The sequence below is a fragment of the Lytechinus pictus genome, chromosome 5 (assembly GCF_037042905.1).
Source record: "Lytechinus pictus isolate F3 Inbred chromosome 5, Lp3.0, whole genome shotgun sequence".
Taxonomy (NCBI): domain Eukaryota; kingdom Metazoa; phylum Echinodermata; class Echinoidea; order Temnopleuroida; family Toxopneustidae; genus Lytechinus; species Lytechinus pictus.
In genome coordinates this window covers 10030448-10041098 of record NC_087249.1, presented here as the reverse complement: position 1 = coordinate 10041098, position 10651 = coordinate 10030448, and the positions used below count along the sequence as shown (strand labels likewise).

Here is a 10651-nt window from a genome sequence, read left to right as displayed (position 1 = left end):
TCAATAAAGAGCTTTGTTTTTATTTCGTAGTAAACAATCTGGAATCTTGCGATTTATCAGATGATTTACACATAATACTCTACTGTAGCTACATGTAGTTGGAATTTTTATCTTACGTTTTGTAAGAAAATGTTTATTTTCTTGGGGGGGGGGGGCTTTCCCTTGAGAAAATGGTAATTTCAGGTAGACAATATCCATATTGCACACAAATAGATCAGTCTTGATAAAGCGTAGTACATGTATCAAGTTAAGAGAACACCCCCCCCCCCTTGCATCATCATCCCTACCATTGAAATGTTTACATTTTAATTTTCTTCAGGAATAATAACATTCCTCACATAATAGACAAAACAAAAGCAAATAAATAGTTTTTTCATGCACAGGTAAAGACGGGGATGCCATTAAACAAGTCTGCCACTTTCCAGGTAGGCTAGAACTTTACAAAAGAAAAGTCTGAATGAATGCAGGCACTTGTAATTCTTTTTAGCTCTGCCTATAAATTGACCTTCATTAACTTCTTTGACTTGAAAGCTTGGTTCCAGAGTCCCAGACGTTATTCAAATCAGTCTTGCATGTCTGTCAAACTTTGAATCACACACCCACAATAACAAGGTTGTATAAACTATAAAAAGAAGTCTATATAAAGCCTTGTCCATCAAATGATACATTACCATTTTTAAGAAATCCATGTACATGTATACCACCTACAGAATATCAGTACTGTAGCCAAACCATTTTTAGTGCTAGCAAAGTGTAAACGTCAAAGCATGACGAGCGAAGTAAAACGAGTAAAGCGCTCGCCCCGCCATAGATAGGGGTCCAGGATTTTAGGACTTTTGGAAGCTAAAATTATCAATTGAGGGGTGAATTTTGTAATAAAATAACCTGACTGAGTTTTTTTTTTTTTTTTTACGAAGAGTGCCAGGCTCAAATTCAGAGCACTGGGCTGGCCCACTCAGTGCCTACCAGTGTAGCTACAACACTGCTTAACATTCATAAACTTTCAACCAACAGCATACGCTCTTCAAATTACCAGGTGCTATCATCTAACTGCAATAAGTAATTGATGCTTTCCTGGTTTTGAGCAAACAGTGAGACACCTGTCTGAACACCATTAAAATGAAAGACTTTATAGAAAAACTACCTATAAAAGTTCTCTCAGACCTGGCTGATAAAAATGTTAACAAAAAACAAAACAGGAAATCACTAGAACTAACTCATGGGAGCATTTCACAAGGAGCTTTATCAGTGATTTGCAATGACAACTTCTTTGCTCCCAGCCAATCAAGATACAAGGATTCCAGTACAGTAGCTTTTAACAGTTGTCAGTCAAAATCGCTGACTATCTGTTTCATGATATGCTTCCAAGTCTCCAAACACTGGCAAATGTACATGTCATGGGTCTTGTGTAACATGCATTCACTCCTGTGCAAAAGCAGATTAAGTTCTTGTGCTTATGAGCTAGCAACAATACACTTGCCGGAATACCAAGAATGGACGTTCTTCCTGCCTCACATACATGTAGCCTTTAATAAGACAAGGCCCCGTGTCTAAAATGAGGTGTATGTTAAAAACAGAACGACGAGTAACAAAAGGCTAATCACTCAAACCCGGGTGAACGAGCCATTCACTGGGCCTTTTATAGGAACCTAATTTGGATTTCTTAGGTTTAACCAAGTGCAGTCCTCGGATTGAATCCGCTACCTCTCAGGTAGCAGTCAATCAGCGAGTGCATCGTTCTATGGAAGATATGACAAGAACCATGCTTTCAAACTGTTCAAATACCGGGTATATTTTATGGTTTGGTGGATCTGATAGGAACAAATGATCCAGGGTCCGTGCCTAATTACCTATCCTTATGCATGTACACAAGGCTTGTGATGGTAGGGTTTTTCTGCGAATGCCTAATTTTCTGTTTACCCAAAATCTCTTCAACTTTTGTTTGTCAATCACACCTCCTATGGCAACCACCTGTCTGTAAGGATCATAGGCTACTAATGGCCCTTTTCAATTTCCTTTTATAAACTTTCTTTTTCCAAAGGGACATACTGAAACTAAATGAAACCTACAAGTAAAAACCAACCTCCAACTCTACATGTACCTTCTTAGAGACTAATGCACTTTTTCACAAATGATACAAATTATGTTACATGATGCAATGATTTAACTATTGTATCCCAGTTCTGCTAGATATTAAGCATTTACAGGCGGCATTCTCCAAGTATGCATATTACATGATTGTCTTTGGTAATTTTTAACCAGTTCTGTAATCATAAAATCATAAGGAAACGATAATTGAACTGAATCATCTACACAAACATTGGGATTATAATCATGATCTCAAGTTTGTAGGGAGAAGTTTCCTGCGAGAAATCCTCAGTATCTGTGTCTCTTGGTATCCTTGTCTGAATCATCAGTGATTCCCCGAGGATTTCCTCTCCTTGGTAAACGTCACAAGTAGCAGTACTACATTTATACATTAGTCCTTCCTGTTCCAGCGATTAGCATTGCAATAATAATTGCAGACGACTATCACAGGTCATTGCTTGGACAACACTTAAAACCTTCCAAGCGAGGAAATTGAGAAATCCTGTGCGGTACTATTATTTCCATACATGTAGCTCTACTTGGTTGAAAAGGTTTTGAAATACAGTATCGTGTGAAAGTTTTGATATATAGACCTAGATAAGGAAATATGGGACTTGAAAAAGTTCATGTTCTAAATCTTTGGCGACACCAAATTTCTTACGTTGTTCTTAATTTTAGCAACTCAACAGTCTTTGCTGAAAACCTTGGGCAGTCATTGGTCATAGAAAAACAGTAATGTGTACTAATGTCTCAGTCCTAGTGTATTTTCATATCATATCTGAACCATAAATCATGGCATGCTACTAAAAGTAAACATAGACCTTATGTTAGAATGTGAAAGCTCTCCAACTCAAAGGTCTCACTGAAAACTGGGAGATGGGTTTGGTCTTTTATTTTACTCTGGACTACACCACAAAGGATATATAGGCCTACATGTACCAGCTAGGATAATTGTAAAGAGCTGATTTGTGTCATCACTGTATGTTCAGTCAAATTTCCAAGGCTAAGAATTACACATAAAAAAAAGCACAAATCACAACACAAACACATACCAACATTCATTTCAGGACATTACCATAAATTGCAGCGTATCCCCAACTTTTCAAGACCACCCACAACACATCACAGATCAGTGAGTCTTACCAAGGAAGTAAAGGTCAATGCTTTAATGCACACAACATGTGTTTCCAACAGAAGAAGACCAATAGTACACAGTACATAGAATCATGAATTCGGCTGTGTTAAACTGACTCAAACATCATTGGTATTGCACAATGCCTTTCAAATCTAAACTAAACAAATTGCTTTACACTACAGGTTCGTGTTTTGAAAGCATCAATTTTTAAGACAGACAAAAATTGCCTGAACAAAACCATGGAGGAACCAAACATCTTTGAAAAGCTTGTTTCTCGGGGGAACTTGGGGAATGCCTATGGCAGTCCCACCTGCATTACACAATTTTCTCTTTCCCACTAAATAGTTCAAAGCCACATAAGGGGCAATTTTCTGGATGCCCCTTTTCATGAAATTCATGAATAGATCAGCCTTTTCAAGTTATAACATTAAAAAAAAACATAACCTTGGTTAGATTTCAAAGTTGACGCCGCCACTGCCACCGCTGGAGAGGCAGTGACCAAGTCTTGCTCTGGGGAGCGTTTCATCAACATTTATGTCCAACAAGTTGTCAGATCTGACAACTTAACTCGATTTTGATTGGCGGAGTAGCAACTGTCAGATAAAATTGGACTTGTCAGTTAAAACGTCTAACAAGTCCTTTCTTGAAACGCTCCTGGTACGAAGGCGAGACAAGAAGTAACGATTGGACGTAGCCTTTGATGTGCTTACCTGTGGGAGGACTGTGGCTAGTTGGTTCTTTTCTTTTGAGGGAATGCCATCTTTTTGGAGTCTCAAGAGCAGCTCGGGCTTCTTGTATGCTCTTAGGGCTAATAAATGGATCACTCGCTCCCTGGAAAGAATATAATACAGGGTTATTACATTACAGTATTACAACACAGGTGGTGTTGTTTGAAATATTGAAAAACCCTGTGGTATCAAGTATACACGTGGGACTCGGGGAGCAATTAAATCGCAAGTAAATTTTAGGTCCAAAAATTAGCAAATCTTGCAAGTCAAATTGAACAATTTGAAATTGGAAAAGTTGAAAGTTTGACCTAACATACAGCATCCATGGGAATGACACCATTGAGTGACATCAAAATCAGTTCGATTCAGTTTGATTTTACTGCCGAAATTCAAAAGCAAAACAGGGATTACTTCCAGACAATAATGCTGGTATCTATAGATAAGCTGAATATGATTAAACGGGCCATGATTAAAACAGTACAAAGTGCACAAATTACACAGGTACATGTCCATACTTGTATGTACCATTTGCTGGAGATTATTGCAACATGTACCTGCTTTTTTAATACCACATGCACCAATGTGTTATCATTTCTAATCAGTTCATTAGCTAATCATTTCTTTCAGTTTTGAAACAGAGTACATGTACATTGAGCCAAATCAACTAGCATGTTTCTATGAGATTTTCTCAGATACACGTACCATCAAATTTTCAGGCAAGTTCACTCTTCTTTCGATCAAGTGCTTTTGAAACTCGCTGGCTTTTACTAATCACAGTTGCATTAAAGAGGAAGCTATACACACGCCTGTATTCAAGCAGACTGTTTTAATTTTGCAAACGCTCACTTTCCAGGTCGATTTTAAGTGCGGAATAAAGTAAATCTCCAAGTTGCCCATCTGAACATGCTCATTTACTAAAATCACATTGCATTACAGAGAATGTATTCATACACACACCTTCCCTCATTTCTGGCATGACTTCAAGATGGCAGAAACATATTTCCCAATATTTATTTTAGTACTTCCCCCATTTGGCAACCAATGCAAGCTCATTTATCTTTCCTGGCTAGATTATATGCTTGTTTACAAAAATAATAACGTAAAAATGTCATGAATATCTAGACCATACTTCCCCTGTAATGAGAAAGCTTGACATGTCTAAACACATGCATACATAAAAATCTATTGACTGTACAATCCCTTGGTATATCACGTTAATTTGGGTGAATATGAATTAGGTGAATTATCATATTGTTCGTTATCAACTGCCCCCAAAAGCCAGTGAACTGCCAAGTACAATATCAATCACAACGACATGATGACAGATGTTTCAGTTGAAGATCAATGGTACCTACCTTCTATACCATACATACATTATCTAAAAGGGGCCATTGCATATAAGTTATAATCCATGTAGGGCATTTAGGTAGTGCCTTAAAAACAAATATTTGGATCTTCAAGACTTTCCACAGTATCAAAGCGCAAAACATCATGCGCCAGAATGTGGCAAACAGCTTTTTGAACCACCCACCAGGCTCCTGCTGCACTATATCCGCATAAGCCTCCGTGAAACTCAGCATGAACGTCTAGTCAGCTACCACAGTTGTGATTCCGCTCAAAAACTACCAAACAATATTAAACAAAGATTTCTATCCATACTGAAGGTGAATTTAATGAGTGGGAGGGAAAAAAAAAAGATTCTCACCTATAGGACCGATTATGTACTGCTGATTTTTGTGTAGATGAGGAGCCCCCGCTTCCCTTGACACTAGCACCACTGGTTTTGGCACCGCTGCTTCTACTGGCGGATATTGCACTTTTGGATGAAGCGGATGTCGAAGTCGAGTTGGAGTTCCGAGAAGACGATGACGACGACTGGCTGGTGGCCGTCGACATCGGGGAAGCGTTGAAACTCGTGGATAACGTGGAAGAGTACGTAGTGGAATTGGAAGATACTGAGGGATTGCCGGTACTGGAGGATGAGGAGATGATTTTCTTGGCATGGGCCGAGATGGATTTCCGCTTGACCCGGTGACCAGGTTTGAATTGGTTCTGTTTGACTTCCTTTGTGCTGTTAAAAGCATAGCAACAAAAGAAATCAAAAAGATCATTATTAAAACCATCACAAAACAATCAGTTATGAAGGTACATCCACTTTTATCCAGAGAAACCCAATATCACTCTATACAGATGCATAACCCTTTTCATTTCATGGTGAAAAAAAATTAAAAAGAAACTGGAACACAATTCCAGAAGAATACTGATAAGACACAATTCTCTACATCAGAACTACATTCAAGAAAATGCCAAAAAGTAGGAAACAGACTTTTCTAATATTTCTTAAATGACTTACATTTAATACTGATTAGTGATATCAAAAGTGACATTTGCTCCGGCGACAATTGCTCCAATGAAAAATCTGCTCGTTATGGGCCAAACCTAAAACCTACTATCAACCTCCATAAACCCTCATCCTAATCTTTACATTATTCTGAACCAGAAACTCTACTACAGTCCTAACATTAGCCCTTTTCCCTCCGAGATATTACAACTAGAGCAGATATCGCAAGAGCATCCCCTAACGGAGTCACTGTCCTCCTGAGAGTTTTACCTGACTTTCTTCATCTCCTCGTCAGCGAGCTTCATCTTCTTCTGAGTGGTTTGGTAGACATCGTCCGTTCCACTCACCGTCACCTTGGTCTGGATACTACCAAGCGAGTCAAGCTTGTGCTCTCCTCGACTAAATAAATCAAAACCAAAAATTAGGCAAATGCGAATTTAATATTTTCAAACATTATTGATACACATTAATATTTTCTTTACAACACAATTATTAATACAATGTGAAGTAGACAATAATGTGTTAATGTGTTATGTACAAATACATTATTTCCAGTTTATAAAATTGTATTACTATAAAACAGTAAATATACAATAAAATTAATTATTTAGAAAATTCCAACAAAGTAACCACACAAGTGTTTGTATGCATTAACACTTCTCAAAAATATTGCTTGAATGTGATACAACATGCATTTGACTCTGAAACTAGTTAATACATTTAAATGAGCCATACTGAATCTCCAACGTATCATATCACAAGGAATCCCAAACCAATCGTATCACAACGGGGGACTTCTGGGCCCCATCTTACAAAGAGTTATGATTGATCCAATCAATCGTAAGTCTATGGAAATCCATCAGTGTCATAATTTTTTCTACAGGAAATTTGCAAAATGTCCTTTGTAAACAAAGGAGATCACACCAAATTGTCAAGAAATCAATGAATTTATCGATTTACATTCATATCTAGAAATTTTTTTGAACAAACATGCATCTTATATGTTGACTTTGCTGGCTTCCCATAGTTGCGATTGATCGGATCAATCGCAACTCTTTGTAAGATGGGCCCCTGGTAAACCCAATTTATAACCAAAATTGAATTTTAAGGAAATTTTAAGAAAATTATCCTGACACTTAAAGAAGACAGGTCCGTAGCCAGGGTTTTCAATTAGGGGGTTCGATCCCTTCCCTTTCTTCTTCTCTTTCCTTTTCCTCAAATTTTTTCTTGCTTTTGGACATTTTAAGGAGCTCGATAGAGCCCTCCGAACCCCCTAACTGGCTATGGGCTTGGACGACATGTTAATACACTGCAAAAACTCCGGTGTTGATTGACCACCAGCCCGGAATCTATTCATGTCCACACCAGAGAAATGTTAAACAACACCGGTTTAGTTTTGGTCAAACACCAGATAGGCATTTATACAACACCAAGTAGTATTAAAACAGCATCCGTTTGATTCCAAACTGGTGTTGTTTCAATACTTCTCTGGTGTGGACATATACAGATACCGGGCTGGTGTTAAATCAACACCGTTGTTTTTGCAGTGTATGGATTTCATTTTGACAGAGACCTATTTGAATGGAATACCTGTTGCGATAGTGCTGAATGCTTTCAAAGCTGCTGGTCTTAGGGGCCTGCAACGGCTGAACTGTAAATTTGAATTCCCTCTCACCATCTTTGGCCTCTCTGCTGGGGAATGTAATCACCTACAAAGGAGAAGGACGAGTCAATGACGGATTGAATCTGATAATCCGAGTAATAAATCTGTAATGCACTTAAAGGTCAAGTCCACCCCAGAAAAAGTTTATTTGAATAAATAGAGAAAAATCAAACAAGAATAACGCTGAAAACTGCATCAAAATCGGATGTAAAATAAGAAAGTTATGACATTTTAAAGTTTCGCTTATTTTTTACAAAACAGTTATATGCACAATTCAGTGATATGCAAATGAGAGAGTCGATGATTTCACTCACTCACTATTTTTTATTGTTTGAATTATACAATATTTCAATTTTTATGAATTTGACAAATAGAAGCCTCTTGTTTGAACCACAAAATGTTAAAACAATAGAACCCACATGTTCAGGGAGGAATTTTTTTTCTTCACATGGCAATAAGGAGAAAATTAAAATATTTCATATTTCACATAATAAAATACAAAAGAAATTGTGAGTGAGTGAGTGATGTCATTGGTCCCCTCATTTGCATACCGACCAGGATGTGCATATAACTGTTTTGTGAAATTAAGCAAAACATAAAAATGTAATTACTTTCTTATTTTAGATCGGATTTTGATGAAATTTTCAGCGTTATGCTAGTCTGATTTTTCTCTTTCTGTTCAAAGCAGCTTTTTGTTGGGGTGGACTTGTCCTTTAAATGTGTGATGCTATGGGCGTTTTTGCATGCATGCAAATGCGCGAAAATGTGGTGTTAAATGCGTTTTTGCACTTACACTACAAAATGTGCATCACAAGTATTTAAAATTCACATATTTCCCTAGTAGTCAGGGGAAAAGGGAAGTGTTCAATTTAAAAAGTGAATAAAAAAGGTCCTAGCATGGTGTCCTGTCTGAACATATTTGTATGTAATGTCGTACTTAAAACAGGTTAACACTTATGGTTTAATGCAATCATTTATTCCTATTCCTACCAATACCCTGTACAACATGACTGTACACACTCCAATGTACATGTACATACTCCAAGAATGAAATTGCTCAGAATGCTAATTACAACACGGGTGACACGATTGATAGCAATTGAATACTTTACAAAAAGCAATCTGTGGACGTGGCCTTTAAAAATCAATAAGATTTCTTTTTGTTTTAAATACAGAGTAGTCGCTTGTAGCAGCTCACTTTAATGCAAAAAAAACCCAGAGAACACTGGATTTGGTTCACAAAGCCTATTATTCTCTGCTATTTGTGTGTTCAAGTGGGTCAAAGAATGCTTTATACAATAAGATAATGAAAGTCATGATCTCTGAATATGTATGTACACTCTTATAATTGCAAAGATGGTTATTCTGCACAGCTGTAAAAACACAACTCTGCTGCAAGAGGAAGTTCCAAAATTAAAGGCCTTCTCGAGACAAGATGATTCAAGATGTGGAGCGTTGTGGCCCAGTGGATTAGTCTTCTGACTTTGAAACAGAGGGTCGTGGGTTCGAATCCCAGCCATGGCGTAATTTCCTTCAGCAAGAAATTTATTCACATTGTGAATAAATAATAATAAATTTGGCAATGTTTTTTAGTATATTTCCTTTAATACAATAAATTTTTTGTGAGTGTAAACTTCCCCTTTAGAACTTGTCTGTATTTGAATAATAATACAAAAGTTGGCACCTTTAATCAAGCAAAATGGATAACTTATCAGTGAGACAAGGTTTAAACAATACAAAGTGATGCACATTCATTAATCAATAACAGGAGTTCACGTACCAATTTAAAAATTCAATGTCATCTAGACATTTCATCGGACACACATACATATATGTACATGTGCACAGATACAGTTGTCACCCCTCCCCCCCCCCCCAAGAAACAAAAATATGGAATGACTGCAGCAGTCTCGCTTGCATTACACATGTATGTGTACGCGATTCAATGTAGCAGGCTAGCAGCAGTGCTGGATTTGAATTTCGAAAGCAACTATTACTATTCACCAAAAAAAAATTCACATGATAATAACATACTAAAGTTCATCATGTTACCTGAAACTCATGCAAAATTAACAGTGATACTTGATTATGTCGTGGAAGTTTCATGCGATAGACCGATTTACTATCAAAGTTCAACATTTCAAATGTTTCCATGTTGATCATTTTACCCTTAATGACCTTTGTCCTTGATCATGTGACAAAAAAATTGTGCGTAATTATCAGTGCTACTTGATAACCCACATGTATGTCCAATTTCTATGCTCTAGGTCCATAAACCTTCAATGATATGATGACATTTGAAGTTCATTGACATATAAAAGAAACTTTGATCATTTTCATGTGACCTGAAACTCATGAAAGATGATCAGTGATACTTGATTACTGATACCCTTATGTCAAAGTTTCATGTGATAGACCCATTTACTTTCAAAACTATGATTTTTTATACATTTCAGAAACTTAACCTTGGTTGGGTAAGATTTGAATGTTTACAACGCTGCCGCCGTCAAGTGGCACCTAGTTTTGCTCCGCTATACACGCGAGACAAACACTAACTACTAATAAAATGAATGAATGAATGAGAAATAAATGTAAAGAATTAATTCCTTATAAAAAATCAAATTCTAAACTAGAATTCTGTCACAATACAGAAAATGCACACAAAAATATAGGAAGATATAAAGCCATATTTATTA

The 10651-nt window shown here is 37.0% G+C and overlaps 1 protein-coding gene across 1 annotated transcript in view; it reads right to left on the bottom strand.

Annotated features, from left to right (window-relative positions):
• Positions 1–911: 911 nt before the first annotated feature.
• LOC129262448 (RNA polymerase II elongation factor ELL2-like) overlaps positions 912–10651 on the bottom strand; it is a 34291-nt gene continuing 24551 nt past the window's right edge. Inside the window, exons 3-6 of the mRNA XM_054900571.2 lie at positions 7883–8001; positions 6563–6691; positions 5657–6022; positions 912–4054 (exon numbers count right to left, since the gene is read on the bottom strand). Of these exons, the coding sequence (XP_054756546.2) occupies positions 3820–4054; positions 5657–6022; positions 6563–6691; positions 7883–8001 (849 nt within the window). The 3' untranslated portion in view covers positions 912–3819. The remainder of the gene's footprint in view (positions 4055–5656; positions 6023–6562; positions 6692–7882; positions 8002–10651) is intronic.